The 19,181-nt window shown below is 32.4% G+C and overlaps 2 protein-coding genes across 2 annotated transcripts; one reads left to right on the top strand and one right to left on the bottom strand.

Moving 5' to 3' along the window:
* The first annotated feature begins 907 nt into the window (after positions 1 to 907).
* On the top strand, positions 908 to 6,804 carry LOC113396831 (putative neugrin-like protein DDB_G0288135). The gene is made up of 4 exons (XM_064220188.1): positions 908 to 1,123; positions 1,884 to 2,312; positions 4,998 to 5,207; positions 5,463 to 6,804. Exons 2-4 carry the CDS (start codon positions 1,901 to 1,903, stop codon positions 6,722 to 6,724), a joined length of 1,884 nt encoding a protein of 627 aa, XP_064076258.1. The 5' UTR covers positions 908 to 1,123; positions 1,884 to 1,900; the 3' UTR covers positions 6,725 to 6,804.
* A 2,898-nt stretch (positions 6,805 to 9,702) lies between these two features.
* On the bottom strand, positions 9,703 to 17,953 carry LOC113396834 (zinc metalloproteinase nas-7-like). Its single transcript, XM_064220113.1, has 9 exons — positions 17,793 to 17,953; positions 17,122 to 17,306; positions 15,771 to 15,858; positions 14,422 to 14,468; positions 12,953 to 13,178; positions 12,170 to 12,342; positions 11,186 to 11,336; positions 10,508 to 10,650; positions 9,703 to 9,846 (listed from the first exon to the last, which is right to left on the bottom strand). Exons 1-9 carry the CDS (start codon positions 17,890 to 17,892, stop codon positions 9,709 to 9,711), a joined length of 1,251 nt encoding a protein of 416 aa, XP_064076183.1. The 5' UTR covers positions 17,893 to 17,953; the 3' UTR covers positions 9,703 to 9,708.
* Positions 17,954 to 19,181: the final 1,228 nt, after the last annotated feature.

The following is a 19,181-nucleotide window of genomic DNA, read 5'->3' as shown; positions in this document are numbered from 1 at the left end:
GGAATGCATCAAACAAATAAATTTTACATCTATAATATTAGTATTGACAAATTCGTGAGGTTAAAAATTGACAAAAAACATTGTATAACAAATGGTCGGATGCGTAGATATTAGATATTTATGTCACGAATTTTCATCAAAATCTCAGTTAATAAACCGTAAAATATAAATAATCTTTATAGATAAAAATAATACAACTGAAAAAAGTACTTGAGGGATGTCCCATTTTAAAGGTAAGAGAAATAAGTATATTCACAAAATTAGTAAAGGCATGAAAATGTTTTCGTAAAAATAATAAATGATTTATATATTTTTTCACTTGAGTGATTTTTCAGTTCATCAGTACCTAAAGAGAACTGAAAGACCTTTTATAGAAATGAATGTAAATTTTTAAATTATCCAAATTATTAATATATATTTATCAATTTATAGATAAAAGCATGTTTAAATGGGAGGCAAAGTTGCTTAAAAATAGAATAGTCTTTTAATGACGTAATAATATAAAAGATGTGCGAGTAATAATAATAACGAAGACCAAAATTTCGGTGTGAAATAGATTACTTGACAGTGTAGCACAGAGTGTATTCGATATATGGTCTGTAGATTGTAACAGATAAAACACACTATCAATATTTATAATTCGGGTTCTTTTTTTGTTCCAAAGTTAGTTTATAAAGTTATAAAACAAAAATAAACAGCTTTTTTTTTAAAACGATACCATAAAAGATAAAAAAATATATATCAGTTTATTCATATCAAAGTATTAAAAATTTTAATCTTTATATTAAAAAATATTTTAATGTTTTTGTGCTCTTAGACTTATTTTATCGATATATGGATATATATGTACGTTATGGCTATATTATGAGAAAATCATAATTACTTACACACAGAAGTAATATTCAAAAACACAATAATTAAAATCGAATGTGACAAAGTTCCATATCCATTTATTCATGCAATTTAGGGTTGCAATTATTAAAAATATGTGACGATTTATTTTGAAAAGGTTCTTTTTAATTCCCAAATCCGTAAGTGTATTATTGTGAGGGTCTACAGAATCAGTCGGAATAAAATAATTTGTTATTGTTTCGCGGATAAAATTGAAGGAACGAATCGAAAGGTATTTTTCCATGTTTGTTATTCTAATTTATCTAAGTCAAGTTAAACCTGTTTCCATCTATCGAAACTATACTAATTTCGTGCTTCAAAGGTCGAACAACATTAAATATAAAATTTATAAGTGAAAACTATAATATTATCGTAAATACTTGCATTAATCACTAACATATTTTATTATACAGTTATGAATAGTGGAGAGCAACGATTTTGTTATTCGTTCGACTTATAACGATGATCTAAATTAGTCATTTGTGTATTGACTTTCACGAATCTCGTATTTTTTGAAGTGATTATTTATAAAATTAAATTTAATTAAAGCATGTTCATTTAACGGAAAATTTACATTAATATAATAGCATTATTGCACAATGGTAAAACGGTAAATTGTTTATTTATACGTATGATATTTCGTTAAAATAGGCTCTGGTAGTATATATTTTATATAACGAAATATAACAACATGTAGCTTTAACGTTCGACAGAATTGCATAAGCAATTACAACACTGTTCATACTACATATAATTTATTTACAAATTGTCTTAATAATATTTTTTTACATATTTGTGATTTTAATTTTTTTTACTATTTATGATGAACATTGCAAAATAAACGGTTATAAATACTTACTGAGCTGATTTTGATGCTAATATTAAACATAATAGTTTAAAATATGAACCCTTATAAATAATTTAACTACATTTATTTCAGTTAAAATATTTTATTACAATAATTTATTTAAACCTCTTCTCTATTATTACAGAGTAATTATTCATCAAGATGTCACTGAAGAATGCAAAGCCTGAAAAAAAGAAACCTCGAGCAATGCCAGTTGAAACTATTGTCACACGTTTCAAATCGGCCCAACAGAAACGACTCCTTGAAAAAGAACAAACAAAACCAACGGCAAAGTCAAAAAACATAAACTCATGTAAAAAGTCAAAAACAAACTTAAAAAAGGTCACATCGGCAGAAAAGAAGTCGCCTCGGCATAAAAAGGTGAAAAAATCAGAGGAAAATGTTAACACGAAGATAATTGAGGAACCACAGATTGAGAATAAGGAGTATTATCCAAATAAACTTAAAAGGAAGGTCCTTAACGCAAGAAGATTTCTTGCTCCGAAGCCCAATTGCAAAGTTATATGTGGAACAAAAAGTGTCAATAAAAGGAAACTACACATCCCTCAACGAGGTAAGCACATATTTTTATTAATATAGATTAAATATACTTTATTTAATATTATAAATGCGAAAGTAATTCTGTCTGTTACACTTCCACCACAAAAACACTGAACCAAATATGATGAAATTAGGTATTAAGCAATATACAAAACAATACAAAATTAATCAATACAATATTTAATACTGATATAAGTGAACAAACATCTACTATAAGAAATGAGTTGATATTATTTTAGTAACGCTTAATTGATGAAACTGCTTAACAAATATACACAAAACTTATACTAGTAGATGGCAAAAGGTCACATGGTCGACTACCCACCCGCTGGTTCAAAATATAACGGGACTCAATATTCCGACTGCCCTGAGAATAGCTGAGGACAGAGTGGTGTGGAGAAAGCTATTTGACACATCAGTAAAAGCATTTCAGGACAAGCACAACCTTCAATAATGAAGTTATGAAAAAGAAGAGATACCAGCAGATACAGCGTGTTTAAATTTAGACTTTTAATGTGTCAAATATGAGTCAAAAAAAAGCAAATATACTTGACTTAAGGTGAAACTAAAATAGAAAGGAAATTGTGTATATAATATATATTGCAGGAACAGATGAGGTCTTTTAGTTTCATGGAATTTGAAAGACATTGTTAAAACATAGCACTCTATGTAACAGAGTTAGCTTAATCATTAGACAATGTAGGCAAATTAAAATTTTTGGAAATAGATTTAAAAAAATTGTTCTAAGGCAAATATTTTTCTTAACCGAATAATATGTTGGCATATCTTTGTAATATCATAAAAATATATCACAATTATTAATTAAATTGGATTGTGGTAGAAAAAAATATTTTAGGAAGTTAGAAAAGAATGTTGCTTGAGACATGCATTGCATAGAGGTGACACTGTTAAACCAAGACAGGACCATCGGTGAATTAAAACAAGAATAGAAGTATGTTGATTGTTGGGAGACTTTTTGTTACTAGTGTGTCCAAAGATTAAGGTCAACAGACAAACAGTTGAAAAATTAGACAAAAATAATCCTCATTTTTTTTAAAATATTCCTTATTATGAATTGATGGTAAAAAGTCTTTTATTATAGACATTAACACAACAAGATTCGCTTACTTGATTGTCTACCTTTATAAAATATTTAAAAAGAAAGATTATTTAGAGGAAAAATTCTTGTTTTTCAACAGACCCTTAGCGGAATTACAAAGTTATATCATAATTGAATATTTTACATAGAAATGTATAGAAGGCAAACATCATTATTTATCTATACTAATATTCTAAAGAGGTACAATTTGTTTGTTTGTATTTCGTCCTGTATAAATTTTCTGCAGACCAATCTCAGGAATAAATGAACCAATTCTAAGAACTCTTTCACTGGTAGAAGGCTTCCTTATACTTGAATGCTATAGGGTATAAATATATTTATAACATATTATTATTTCTTCATAAATTGTGACCATACAAAGAGACACACACACAACACAACCAGTGTTGCAATTAAGAAAAAAATAGTTCTGTAATTTTTTTTTTCAATTGTAATTTACTTATTTCATGAGACCGGCTTCTAATATTTTCTCATAAATTAAACTCAAAAATTCTAAACTTTTGTAACAAACATATTATTAATATTTATATATTCCAACTTAAGGTTTCAAAAGAGTTATAGTCAGTTTGTTTATTAGTTTTGACTGACACATTAAAAAAAAAAACAAGACGTAATAAAAAAAAATCAAGATATTTAAAAAAAAATGTTACGTTGAGTTTCTTTCGTAAGTTCCGGACCAGTAGTTTTGTTTTTTCTTGACAATCAATAAGCGAGTGTATAGTTCTATATTGAATTAAGATTTTTGACTTTTGATTATATTTTATTTTGCATTTCACTCCTGGCGAGCCTCAGACGCACACGATTCAATAATAATTGTTTTATGTATAAAACTTTTCATCAATAAATCACTCATTCAAGAGATATGAAAAATACATGCATATTGTTCAGGAAAATTAGCCAAGAATTCTACGTTTGGTTAAAGACCAAACATCTAAAATTTATACATAGGACCTTATTGACCTTATTGGTAGTATGTACTGATAGCAAAATAATTTAAATAATATTGTATCATGATTTTTTTTATAATTTAGGTACATAAACCAAGGGTCCGGTCGAATGTACCACCACCATGTGATGGTAAGTACCACCACCCGTAGACATTGACGTAAGATATTTTAATCATTCGCCACCAATCTTGGGAACTAAGTATTGTCCCTTGTGCCTACAGTTACACAGCTCACAGTAGAATATATGATTGGGTGGTACCTACCCAGACGAGCACGAAGCCCCAGCAAGTGAAAATAACAATTTAATATACAATAGACACAATTTTTTTACTTTGAAGAATCCCTGAAATAAAAAATATTAGTTTTAAATTTTTTAAATTTATTTTTTCAAGCACCAAGCTAATATACTCATGAATATTACAATATAAAGAGGTTTTTCATATCACATCAATAGCTACCTAATCTAAGCTTAAATCAATAAAACTGTTAAGCTCATATTTATATATGCTAATACCTTCTCCGAGACGTGCCTTAACCTTTTGGTATAAGTATTATGCATATTGGTTTAATATTTAAACCTAAGTCGCCTTCCAAAACAATTGATTTTACAAATATTATTTTTATATTTCAGATATGAAATATGTAACTGAGCAAACGAAGGCTCAGTGTGTCATCGATTCCGATAAATCTAAACAGAAGGCTCAGTCACCAGAACTGAGTATAACAGACATGGTGCGGATAATCGAGGAGAACGGGAGTCTGGATGAGGAGGATTTGTTGGAAATATTGACGTGCCCAAGTCCTGTGTGGTGGGAGGAACCGCCTGATGGATATATTGAAGGTGAGTTGTTCTTTTGACTTATATCAAGGGCGTTTTTTGGGTCTGTTAAAACATTTTCAGACTCGGGTATCTCGGAAAGCGCTTATCCTAAAGCCATTGTTATTGAACTTTTTTCGCCGGAGTGCTGCTTCGACTTCTTTTTAATTATGTCGTCTAGGCGATTTCGGTAACGGCGGCTAATCTTAAGGGACGACAACTACGCCGGCCATATCATCTTTAATAATACAAAATGAATGTTGTATTCTCTAATTACAGAAGCGCTGTTCTCTCAAGATCGTCCAGAAAAAACCATAAGTGTCAAAAATCAAATAAAAGAAGAACAAAAGAAGGATGTCGAACGGAAACGAAATAAAGAAGACAAACATGAATTGAATAACAACAGCGATAAAACAGACTTGCCGGAATCATTGGATATGAACATAGACAATCGAGACAAAAGCTTCATCAATAAACGATGTAAATTAGAAACGCTTTTAGGTATAATTAAAAACAAAGGCGTCAAGCCGCTCATTAATAAAAATAATTCCAATAAAAATGAATCTGATCCCGTTAATAATAATGAAAATGAAAGCCCAAAAGTTAAAATCAAAGAAGAAGTCACGGAACATTTAGAAGTAAAAGAAACAATTGAAGAAGTAAATACTAAAAGAAATTCAGAATGTACGGATGAAGAATTAATTGAATTTAGAGACGATGAAATATTGAGACATTTGGAAAATCTCGAAATACCAATCGAAGCATCTGTAAAGAATAATGATTCGGAAGAAAACGAAAATGTTATTGAACATACACAAACAAGGAGAATATCAATGGAGTCGAATACGAGTGACAAAAATATGTCCGCAGAATATTTAGATTTGAGTTTGCTCGATGATGACGAGGCTGATAACACACTATACGCTAGTAAAACAATCAAAACCGAATCTACTCTTGACGAATTAAAGCAAGAAAATGATGAATCTGAATATAGTAACGACCCATCTGACAGGATACCTAGATTACAAAACGATTACAGCAAAACTAATGACAAATACGAAGACAATAATGACAAAACAGTCAGTACAGATGACTATAACACGAAAATATATAAAAAAAAGCTTGATAATGAATTTGTAACAGTTTATAAAATAATTAATAATGATACTTTCAACGAGATGGACGAACCGGACAGGCATACAAATGTAGACATAGATAAGATAAAAGATACAAAAGATATGATTGATAGAAAAATTAATTCATACTATAAACAATGTAAGAAGATTCCCACTTTAAAGTTAAAACTCGTTAAGGCATCCACAGACAAGTGTAATCGTTATACAAGTAAAGCTATCACCATATCAGACAGCGATAATGTCAAATATTGCTTCATTTGCTCATCAATATTTGACTCTGAGAAATGTAATTACTGTCTACGGAAGACATTAAAACGAAAATTGAACGAGTACTCTTGTGATGTGTGCGGTTTGATAGTTAAAACTAAACATGAAATGATTAAACATTTAAGTACACACATTTGAAGATATTGAGTTATTAAATGTGGCTTTGTTATTGTAAATGTTGCTGCAAATCCATCTGGGTAGGCAAGCATAATTTATTCTTCGGTCAAACAGTACTTAGTATTGTTCTGGTTTGAAGGGCGAGTGTGCAAATGTCTGTGAGCATTATTGACCACCAGGCTGGTTATCTATTTTAAATAAGATGTGTTTGTAAATAAGTTGACTAGTGACTGAATATATTGATTGAATATCATTATATACTGGTTCAGAATGTTATATACAAGTAAAACACATGGATTTAACAATTCAATAGATCTTGGCTCAATAAGTTAAAAATAGACGATTATTTTATCATTTTACATATATATATACATATATATATGTAAAATGATAAAATATATACATATATATATATGTATATAAGTCTGTACATTAGAATGGTATATTAATAATCAATACTTTGTCCTTAATGTAGTTTCACAGTTAGCATTATGATTTATAGTTGTCGACCCTTCTCAATTAATGGACTATATAATGAAAAATTTTTTTTCAAATCGGTCAGACAGACTTCATATAATCAGAAATTAAATTTAAACCGTCTTATGTATGTATATAAATGGACCTGGAGTTGTAAGAACATTGTAGTTTTCTAAATTTTTTCGAAAGTTGTACAATTTTTTTTTTAAATTGTGCTGGGAGTCCTCAGTATATTTCACTAATGTCAGGTGCTATTTATAATGAGTTCCCTTATTTATGACATATATCCGCCATAACATTAATGTATTTGACATTACGAAATGATAACTCATTAAAATAGTTAAGGATGTTAACTCCAAATGTATATACGCTCAAAACGCTTAACTACCTTTCCTAAGTAGTCGAATAATAATTTAATTAATTAAATGTATTAATAATAAACCAACTCGTGTTAAATTTCTGACATAATTAATTTGACATTCGAAGCAAGACCTTGTTCAACTAATGTAGATAAATCCTTATGAATTTTTTGTAAGTTTTGACTTTAAAATGTATTAACAAGATCTCATATGCAATGATTATATCTGTTAATCTTAGCCCATCGTAATCCAATCGCAGGAGTTAAGATAAATAAACCTCAACTTGATTATAGATCTTAGATAGTGTCGCAATATAAAAGAACTAAAATAAACGAGCCATCTTCATTGTCTCGGTGTGCGTGTACAGCTACACTTGACACTCGCCGAACATCGTACTACTTTACTAGAGTGTGTGAACTCAGTACACCCTATTGGACAATATTTTTTGTCGACACGTTCACTTTGACAATCTATCTCGATAAGAATTAACAAAAATGACCTTGGTTTGACGTGACGTCATTCGACATCTATTGTCTGTGGTGTTTATTGTGAATTACGTTTTAATGTAAGCGAAGTTGTCATCAGATCTTATATCCACTTTCATTCACTTCCAAAGTGAATTAAAGTGGATATAAGTAGTTAAGTTATAGGATATAAGTAGTGTTGTATTATAATATCATAAATAAAGATATATTAATCGAGAACTGTTTGTAGTGCATAATATTTGAGGTATTAGCAAATCTCATGGACTGTGTTAATATAAGGTTTGTTTATATCTTCTCTTCCTGCCGTTGGAATATACATCATACAAAAAGATCATATATATAATACATTTTCGTCAGAAACATTTCAAGAATTAAAAAAAATTTAAAATCTAGAAAATAATTTTTAAAATATTGAAAAGTATATTCGTCTCTTTCTAGCAATAGTTTTTATACTTAGCGAGATCACTTTCATGTATGAATTCGACATTTTTTTCGTGTAATAATTTTCAGTAAATTGTTTCGTTTAATGTAATTTCTTGTAATGAAGTAAAATGTGTAATTATAATATTCTTATATGTATATAGAAGGTTATACAGTGAAAATACGTAAATAAAATGATGAAGATTATATGTATTTTTATTTTTTAATGCTTAACTTGTTGCTGAGCTGGATGGTGTCTATGATATTGTAGTCTCATTAAGTTTTCGAGCGAAATTATTTCATAAATAGCTTCTAATATCTTACCTATAAATTCTAATCAAGTTTTAAATCGAAACACTCGCAAGAGGTGGATAATTAATCACATATTGTACCGCCAAACAGCAATACTTACTGAATACTGAAACCTCACGTAAATATTTTAGTTCAACTCAACTATTTGAGACGCCGTTAAGTTCAAACTTCACACAATCAAACGTCAGTTTTAAGCATCACTCAAATGGTAGTGCCTACTCTGGGACCACCGTACTTTAGACGGAATTGGATAAATATATGAATTTTAAGTATAATTAAACATCCGTCACTTTAATAGGCATCTTTAATTCATCATTTACAGAACGTCATTTAGCAAATATTATGCCCTTTCAAATTATAAGATTTGTGACGTCGTTAAATTAGTGTTCGCTATCTTAAATTTGTTTTTATTACAACAAATTATTATAAACCGAACGTAAAATAAATTGAACGTCGAGAAGGACCTGTTTTAATTTAATATTTTCATTAACAAACATTTGAGAGAAACTCAGCTAATAACGCCCTTATGAGTGACGTTTGAGAATTCCATTTAAATTTAGCTCAGTTCACCGAGTTTGAATTGAGAGGCATTTCAGTAATCAGCCTAAAGTATTCTGTGCTCCGGTTTAAAGGTTTAGTAAGTTAGTTCAACTACTGTGCCAATGTTAATGAGCAGTGGTACCACTAGTTAGGTAGTAGGTAGGCTGCCCAGCTAATTAAAAAAAAATAATAAAAAAAATGGTGCGTTTAATGGATATGGAGAGACAATTGTGTCACAGGCACAAGGGACATAACATCTTTGATCTCTAAATTAGTAGCCCGATGACGATCGAAAGGATAGTTAATATCTGGACGGTGGCAACCACATACCAACACCATTAACTTAAATACGGCAGTAATAAGTAGGTTTATTAAAAGATGAATAATAAAACACAGATTTGAATGAACAATTTTATTGTTTAATTTCAGATCTTCGTTTCGTTGATCGTTCCCCACATTGCGAATGATACATCATGTCAATCAATAAGATATCCAATTCACTCAAACGATTTACACGACCCATAGACAACGTTCGATGCCAAAGACGGTCCTTGAAATTAAAATTATAATCACGAACTGCAGTGCTTTTTTTATTTTATTTATCCGTTCGTTCATTCATCTATACTAATATTATAAATGTGTAATTAACGGTATGTCTGTCTGTTGCTCTTTCGTGGCCAAACCAATGCATCGATTTTTTTGCCTCCTGATACCAAGCTTTAAACATGCGAGCAAATACCTAGTTCTATATATATTTCATATTTGGTACGTGTGTATGTGACTGAATGCCTTGAAGCTGTTGGACCGATTATGGTGATTTTTTTTGCGTTTATTTTGTGGTTCCCTGGATAGCTTAGATTGGACCACAGGTATCGCTGCGATCGAGTAAATAAAATACATATTTCACATGGAAAATATTGGGACGGAACGCTGGTTGCTTTACAATATTTTTTATTTAGACTTATGGTCTCTCTAGACCCAGTTTTATTTGGTTTTCTCAGCAAGAAGTTCTTAGAAACAGCCATGAGTTTGGCAATACGATACCGTGCCTCGGATAGCACGTAAAACCCTTGGTCCTGCTCCGTCTCCGTGTAGTTGATGATGATGATGATCCCATCCCAGGATTATGAAACTGATCTCAGTGTTTGTACATATGCAAGTCCACAATAACGTATCCAGCGTATACGTTAGTACATAAATCTATTCGATACCTGCATAGGTTGCACCGTAGTCTGCCCAAGGTCGCAGTTCCCACACATATAGTTCGCTGACGCGTGACTTACACTGCTGAAGTCATAAGGGATCGCCGAGATCCACGCGGCCTCGGGAGCCTTCTCGAGAAAATGTTCCTTGCCTTAAATTATTGTGAAACCTTGTTTAATCTTGGTACTGGTGTTACAATCAGCAAATTTTTGCTGTCCCTTTTTAATTGATACGATTGATACTATTCTGTGACTTAAATTAAATAATATAAAGTAACAGTCTCTCCATTCGAGGAGAAGATAAGTTTGTGTGATTGGGCATACATGTGGTAGAATTTAATTGTGTCTTGGTCTAACACATGCAATTTTCTACGAGACGTTTTCCTTCACCGAACACGAAATGAATAATAAAAATAAATTAAGCACATGAAAATTCAGTGGTGTTTCCCGTAACTACTGTTTGCCGGTTCTTCTCGATAGAATCTGCATTCCGAACCGGTGATAGCTGCACTTAATATCATTTTTTAAATGACGATTCAAAAGTGCTTGTAAAAGCCTACTTGAATACAGTATATTTTGATTTTGATTTTATATATCAATGAATTTTACTTTTGGGAATCAGAATAGAAGCGACCGATTTCAGACGTGGGCGTAGCTACGGGCCAAAACTAGTAAAGAATAAATTACCCTTTTCAACATTCTTCCAATTGATGATGACGTAGTTGTCTCGGTCGTAACGATTAGACATCATATGAACGCCAAGGATCCTTAGCAAGTTGTTAACGACGTGCCCAGTGTGGCCAGGCGCACCTCGCAGGAACGATGACAACTTTATTTCCTGAAATTTAGTAAATACTTGGTGCAAGTCAGCCAGTATACTTATCAAAGTACAACCCAGTTATCATATATTTTGCCGTCCATGAGCGATACTTAGATAACTATTCTATGTTCCGGTTTGAGAGATGGGCGAGCCAGTGTAACTGCAGGCGCAAGAGACATCTTAGCTCCCAAAGTTGCGACGCATTGGCGACGCATTGGCGTCAATAATCAAAAGAAAAACGTCTTTAAACTTTTTTGATCTTTTTTTAAAAGAAATTCACTTTTTTTTTATTTTATTAAATATTAATTTAAATAATATTAAATTGAACCATAAAATAGTAAATTCTCTAATCGTCGGATGCCCCACGTTGGGCGCCATTTGCATGATTATTATAGTTGCTATTATAGGTACGGAATCTATAATTAATTTTTGGTTGTTGCTTGTGCACCCAGTTGGACTGAGCAAGTATTTTTTTTATGATATAGGTTGGCGGACGAGCAAATGATCCATCTGATGGTAAGTGGTCACCACTGCCCATAGACAACAGTGCTGTAAGAAATAATAACCATTGCTTACATCGCCAATGTGCCACTAACCCTGGGGACTAAGATATTATGTCCCTTGTGCCTGTAGTTACACTGGCTCACTCACCCTTCAAACCGGAATACAACAATACTGAATACTGCCGTTTCGCGGTAGAATATCTGATGAGTAGTACCTACCAAGACGGGCTTGCACGCAGCCCTACCACCAAGAAAATACTTTCGGGAACGCATGAAAACCGTTATAAGTTAGAAGAATTGGCCCTCTCACACACACGCAATGATAACTTATCTAATTCCAGCTCTTACCTGTTTACCCCCTCCATATCCGAACAACGGCATGTCATCCCCATCTTTATCAAACCAAATGTAATTTTTCTCTGTAAATTCGTCATTATCAATAGTTTCTTGAAACGATACACAGGAAAAACGTGCAATAGCCGTCATTGCGTCTTGAAGCGTGTTATAATCTTCTGATTTTTCTATAATCATGATCAAAGAGATTAAATTTTTATATGTATATTATCAATATAAGTTCTTCTTAAGTTGGTTAGTGTTTATAAAAATATTAAAACGTTTTAAAAGTTAAGCTTAGGCACGCGAAGTTATCACCAAGTTAGCCAAGAACAAATTAGTTCTTCGTTTTAATTTATCCTTTGATCTGCTAAAAAAGATCACGTGGAATCCAGCAATGAAGAGGCGGGAGAAAAGTTCATTGAGATAGTGTCATGAACACTTTTTTCTTACAGATATAATTTTATGTTTGTGACGTCTCAGCTGCTAGAAAGTTATTAGGTAACAAAAAAATGGTACCCAATTCGAGTATTTGTAGCCCTAGGCTTGATTTTATTCAGCCTGTTTTTTAATCCAACGGACTTTAAAATGCCCACAGCTTGGGTTTAGCTTTTATCTCTAGGATAAGGTTATGGATCGTATTTCACATCACTATTCAATAGTGGCTTGCTAAAAACAAAAATACTCGAAAAGTGAATAATATAACAACGTTACGTTCGTTTATCTTCAATCCTTTGCCAAACTTTTTTAACTTTTTCAAACGTTTGCCTTCTTAAAAAAAAAAAAAGAAGAACTCACTCAAATCCTCGTCGATTCCATACACAACGATACCGTTCGGCCACAATTTGTCACGATAATAATCCAAGTTGTCATTGTTTATCATTGGATATTCAGAATAATTGTCAATCGTACGTCTTTGTATTATCTGTAACGGTTGATATATGCGACCGCATTCCGATTGGTACATGGAGTTTATATAATTACGATTCTTCGTCGATATAAGTGTATCTGTTGATTGTGAATCCTGAAAATTTTGATGGATTATTTACAGCTTCCATTTTCATCTCTAATGGCCGAGGCCGGTCTTACAAGATGTAGTTAGGTAGGTAGAGGTACACATCACGTATTCTACCGCTGAACAACAATACTTTTTTTTATGGCGTTGTTTGGCGGACGAGCATATGGGCCACCTGATGGTAAGTGGTCACCACCGCCCATAGACAAAGGCGCTGTAAGAAATATTAACCATTCCTTACATCACCTATGCGCCGCCAACCTCGGAAACTAAGATGTTATGTCTCTCGTGCCTGTGTTTACACTGGCTCACTCACCCTTCTAACCGGAACACAACAATACAGAGTACTGTTATTTGGCGGTAGAATATCTGATGAGTGGGTGGTATCTACCCAGACGGGCTTGTACGGAGCCCTATGGTATTATTACATTACAGGCTCGATGTACATTGCATCTTAACTCCCAAGGTTGGACGCTCATGGACGTTATAAGGGATGGTTAATATTTCTTACAATATCCATGGGCGGTGATGAGCAGTTTTGCTGTTACACGGAGAGAAGAGAATGTACGAATATATAAATTACCCTGTTTTAAGGTCTAGGAATATATCGTGCTAGTTGTCGCCCGCGAGTTCCCTCACGTTTAGTTAGTTTAGCATTGCTCGTCTGGTGTTAGGCATTTTAGCGTTAGCAGCCTGTAAATTTCCCCCTGCTGGGCTAAAGGCCTCCTCTCCCTTTGAGGAGAAGGTTTGGAGCATTTTCCATCACGCTGCTCCAATGCGGGTTGGTGGAATACACATGTGGCAGAATTTCGTTGAAATTGGACACATGCACGTTTCCTCACGATGTTTTCCGTCACCGCCGAGCACGAGATGAATTACAAACACAAATAAATAATACCGAACCTACAGCTTTACCCGCGCGAATATTCTAAAACACAAACTTCCAACCGCCGTTTTACCCCTTTAGGAATGGAGTTTCATAATCGTTCTTGGCAGATGTCTGCACCCTATAAGGAACCTATCTGCCAAATTACAAATTTTTAGATGTTATAGTTTGAGATTTCGTGGTTAATCAGTGAATGGTATTTCGCTTTTATATACATATAGATTTGACAGTACGCCAAAAGGCTATATTTGAGTAGGTTATATGCCGGAGGACTCTGTAGTAATATTTAGTATACCGTGTAAATATTATTAAAGAAGACTACATTAATCATGGCGATAATACGATGTCAAAGTTGAATTAACTTACCTCATCTTCGAACTTCTTAAGTAAGTCAAAACTATTTATCGCTGATCCTAAAATAAATTAATGTTCATATAACATCATTAATAAGACATTGCAATCATAAGTATATTTTATCTGTCTGAAGAAAAGACTTCATTAAAAGGAATCTTGCAATTAGTAAAAAATAGTTAAATTGTCTATGCCATTGTCGTTTATTGTTTTCTATTCTATGAATAGCGTCTACAACATGACAGTACGGCAAAGTCTGTGTCATACACGAGTAGCCATGACAGTTATATCTCAGACGGAACATCTCGGAGCACTTCACAACAATGGAATTCTCACCAGTCCACTCTGTCTTTGTCTACATTTGGTTTTGTACCAAAAATTTCGATTTGAATTGTTTTGAAATATTTATGTAGACAGTTAAGAATGTCTAACTAATAAAAGTGGTTATTGTCTATGGATTTAACTCGTTGTCGTAATGAGAGCTCTGTTTGTGTGCATGATTTGATACTACATGACAAAGCCAGGGCCCAATTCTTCAAACAAATTAACCGTTAATCGCAATCGCAATGAAACGTAATCGTTGTTGTCGAGTATTCTACAAACGTAACGATCAAGTTGCGGTTTGGACAAGATAGCTTGATCTTTTTCACAGATGTAAATTTTTCTGATCGACATAACTTTACAATGACGAACATATTATTTTCTTAATTTAATGATTTTAAAAATTGGAATAACATTTAAAAAAGTACATATAATTCAAAAGTTCCTAAAGATTCAAGCGTTATCCGAAAATTTTAAGACTCTTTGTATTATATATTATTGCTTCAAAGTAAAATTTAAATAGAAACACTGAAAATAATAGACGCTTGTACAATGTTACACCGGTCGGACGGTAGGGACGCGAATAACAGGCAGTAACTGCTACAAATACAGATTACAAAAATCCTTATTAAATATCATTGTTAAGTTATTGTTACGAACGGGGGTCCTTTTGGTTGTGGTCTCTTTAGCTGGTATAACTCTTTAGAAAAATAAGTTAAAAAAAAAATTGATTCTATTTTGATTCGCATTCCATCGTTCCATCGACTGTTATATATGTTATATTTTCTGTTTCTCATCACTAGCCCGTCTGTCAAAAACATCAAGCTAACTTGAAAAGGGTATAGTGGAATTCGTCCTTAGAAGGCTGAGTGAGTAAGATCAGTGCCAGATACCCTTACAATAAATAAGAGTTATTAGAGCGTCTACAGAGTATTAAGAAATATACGATAGAGAGACTACATATGACAATATTGGATCGACATTATATTGTGTTTAAATTAAAAAGTTACTTTCTTAAGAATAAAAACGAATAAATTTTATACCATTTGGATTAATGCTTGCTTTTAGCATCTCCACGACAATCCTCGCTATATCCTTTTGGTTCAGACATTTATAGCCGATGGGCATATCCTATATTGAATACAAAAAAAAATTAATACTTGAAGAAAAAAAAGCGAGAGAATAAATCAACTGTTAACGTTAACAGCATAAAAACTTGTAGAAGCACATCAGTACGCCGTTACTTCGCTAGCTTCTTGATAGCCACTCCTAGCGCATACCACATCTGCACCTCATCGTTACATCGTCTGCCACTTATTAGCCACTCCAAGCGCATACCACATCTGTACTTCATCGCTTAAAAAACGATCGGTTCTAACAAAAAAACTATTTATTTAAAACAGATGATACGCTCTGAAAGAAGTTGTATTTTTGTCGAAACTTTTTGTATATATACTGGAAACATTTTTCTAATAAACATTCCATGATCCTACTCACTACAAAGCAGATGTTTTATTATACAGCCACGCTGCTAGGGATTGCAATCCGGAAAAACGGATTCGGTAATCCGCCGGATCCGGCTTCATTATACGTCTACCGGATCCGGTACCAATATACCGGATCCGGGGACTGGATCGGTGGGAATCCGGTCGAATCCGGCTGGACTGAAAATTACGCCGGATTGCAATCCCTACACGCTGCTCTAAAAACTTTGAGGATGTAAACAGCCAAAAATACAATATAGAGTTATAAGTTTAATAAATATGAAAAAAATACTGTTTACATTCATACACGTGCCTCCATTTACTCATGAATCAACTTCAATAGGAATAACAGTGGCGGACTAACATGGTAGGGGCGGCTCACCCCGGGTCTCCAGTCAGACCTTAGGCTACAATATATTCTCCTAAGTTATAAGCAGAAATGATATTTTATGTAGTTATAAATAAATTTCAGGACTGACCATTGAACTTGGCACCCATTTCGATCTCACTTCTTTTGTCGTTGAAGTCAACAACCAAGGCCTATATTAAATATTGAACTTGGCACTCATTTTACATTTATGTTTTGATGGGATAATAATAAATAAATATAAACATTTATTTATACACACAAATGTAAACTGATTAAAAAGCTTGTAAAACTACATTTTTACAAAAGGGGGCCTCATTCTGCTTTGTCAACCCGGGCATCTGACGGGTTTAGTCCGCCACTGAGGAATAAAGAACCGATATAACCTAACACAGTACATTCATCTTAACCAAATATAACAAGTAATATTCAAAAAAAAGGTTTAACACTGAAGTTTCATAAGCATCATTCCAGCTGCAAAGGAAAATATCGTGAGGAGTAAGTAGACTGTTATTTACTATTTAAGCAAATTAATGTACTTACTATTACACTTTTCCTAAAGTCGTAAACTATTGGCATACAATGTTTCCACTTATCCGGATTACTTATATACAATATTCTGTCCCCATTACTGTTATTTAAATTCATCTGAGCTTGGAAGAATTTGATGCATATTTCATTTTGAATTTGAGAAAATGTCGTCATGATAATGTCTTGAGAATGTGTGTCTGTTGATCAAATGATGTATATTTTATTCAAGTAGGATTATCACAAGCACTTTTGAATCGTTAACTTACAATATATATTTTTTTTAATTATAGTGGTACCTTACATTCAGACTTGTGACCGGACCTGTTTTGATTTTATTACATTTATATACCTTAGCGTAATATATTTAAAAAAAAAGAAACGTGTTCGATAGCCTGTCACAGAGGCTTGGGTTTACTTTTTTGGCGCGAAGTTTGGGTGCTTTGGACATCATGAATCATAGAATATAAAATAATATATGCCATTTTAGGTGGTTTTTATAGAAATAAATTTATTAATTTAAAGTAATTTATATTATTGTTATTATATAATGAGATGGTTATTCTATTCTTTTTACTTCTGGTTGGAAATAATATGAATATTTTTAATTTACGTGTCACAGCTGTCAAATCCTGGAATTTTAGGCAGTAAAGATTATATTCTAAACAAAAATTTCAATAAAATACCATAATCCTTGCTATTAATAGCGTAATGAACAATTCCGTTCTTCCAAATACTTCCAGTGACAAATTTTAAACATAATAATATCACACAAGTCAAACGCATTGTACTAAAGAAATATTTATGAGACTGGCTATAAAAATAAATTGAAATCTTAAACCGTGAAATAAAATTGAGAAAACATTTTGAATCGTTGCTTAATTTAAGGATTTCTTTTTTTTTTTACTAAAAGACTTTTCATACTTAACTGTCAATTTTTAAGTAAAACTAATTGAGAAAAAATATGACAATAGATAGAAGATATTATTAGGGTTCCGTAGACAAATGACAAAAAAACGGAACCCTTATGCATTCGTCATGTCTATCTGTCTGTGCGTCCGTCCGTATGTAACAGCCACTTTTTTCTTAATTGGTAGATAAGTTTGTGTATGCAAGAGCTGACCCTGAAGTTGCTTTGGTGGTTACCGCCAAACAAGATTATTTACTATTTTACATAAAAAAATATTTTTTTTTTATGAAGTAGCTTGGACGTAAAATTTCCGTGCCAAAGGTTTACATTAATTTTAAATTTAATTTTTACAAAGGATAGTTTTGGGTATTCGAATCTGTTGTAAGACAATGTATACATGCGCGATGCGCCACAAAATTCATATAATGAAGAGAAGTCTTACCTTCGAGAAGAGAAAAAACTCTTCTATAATGTATCACAAGTTTTTTATTAAGTTGTTCGTTTTGTTTAAGCCCAAGTAGTATTTGTCCAAATAGAGGCCATACTTGTACGCTTAAACATAAGCGCTCGGGTTCAATTCAGACAATGATTTGCACCAACGATTGTCAAAGATTTTTATGAATATATCATAGTAGTAAAACTGTTTATATATAAATGTCTATGGCCGTGAACTCTGCAGTAAATATCACATTTCACCAAAGCGCTTGATACTTGGGGCAATTGGCATTCAAGAACTTACTTGTTTTGAACGAAAACGAGACGGATTGTTGTAGCATAAAGGTATACGCGCCTTTACCTCAGATCTCGTTTAGTACTATTTGTTCCATCAAGAAATGAAGAATGTAATTTTTGTTATGTATGTACATATATAGAATAATATAAAAATAAAATAAGATTTTAAATTAACATGGTTATTTTTATTACTACAAGTATTTAATACGGGATATGTACCATGTTTTTTTATTTTTATTCGGTGCAGCTCGATATTTCGACGTTATCACGAGACTCGTAAACAAGACATTCGTATTTATTAAAACGTAACGTATATATGTACCTATGATTAAAACTTCTTGACAATAAAATATTGTCAAGACGTTTTAATATTAAACAAGTTTTCGTGCTTAAACTAATTGTTATAATCTAGTAACGGGAAAAGTCACCAATG

Source organism: Vanessa tameamea, chromosome 31, assembly GCF_037043105.1.
Source record: "Vanessa tameamea isolate UH-Manoa-2023 chromosome 31, ilVanTame1 primary haplotype, whole genome shotgun sequence".
Taxonomy (NCBI): domain Eukaryota; kingdom Metazoa; phylum Arthropoda; class Insecta; order Lepidoptera; family Nymphalidae; genus Vanessa; species Vanessa tameamea.
The sequence above is the reverse complement of the archived record's forward strand: the minus strand, read 5'-3'. Positions and strand labels throughout refer to the sequence as shown.

What these genes read in the sequence shown, in the direction of transcription:
- LOC113396831 (XM_064220188.1), top strand. Translation starts at nt 1,901, where the DNA reads ATGTCACTGAAGAATGCAAAGCCTGAAAAAAAGAAACCTCGAGCAATG. An exon ending in ACTACACATCCCTCAACGAG is followed by an intron (nt 2,313 to 4,997) that starts GTAAGCACATAT and finishes TTTATATTTCAG; the next exon opens with ATATGAAATATGTAACTGAG. An exon ending in GCCTGATGGATATATTGAAG is followed by an intron (nt 5,208 to 5,462) that starts GTGAGTTGTTCT and finishes CTCTAATTACAG; the next exon opens with AAGCGCTGTTCTCTCAAGAT.
- LOC113396834 (XM_064220113.1), bottom strand. Translation starts at nt 17,892, where the DNA reads ATGCGTTTGACTTGTGTGATATTATTATGTTTAAAATTTGTCACTGGA. An exon ending in ACTTTAGGAAAAGTGTAATA is followed by an intron (nt 15,859 to 17,121) that starts GTAAGTACATTA and finishes TATTCAATATAG; the next exon opens with GATATGCCCATCGGCTATAA. An exon ending in TTGGAAGAATGTTGAAAAGG is followed by an intron (nt 10,651 to 11,185) that starts GTAATTTATTCT and finishes CAATAATTTAAG; the next exon opens with GCAAGGAACATTTTCTCGAG.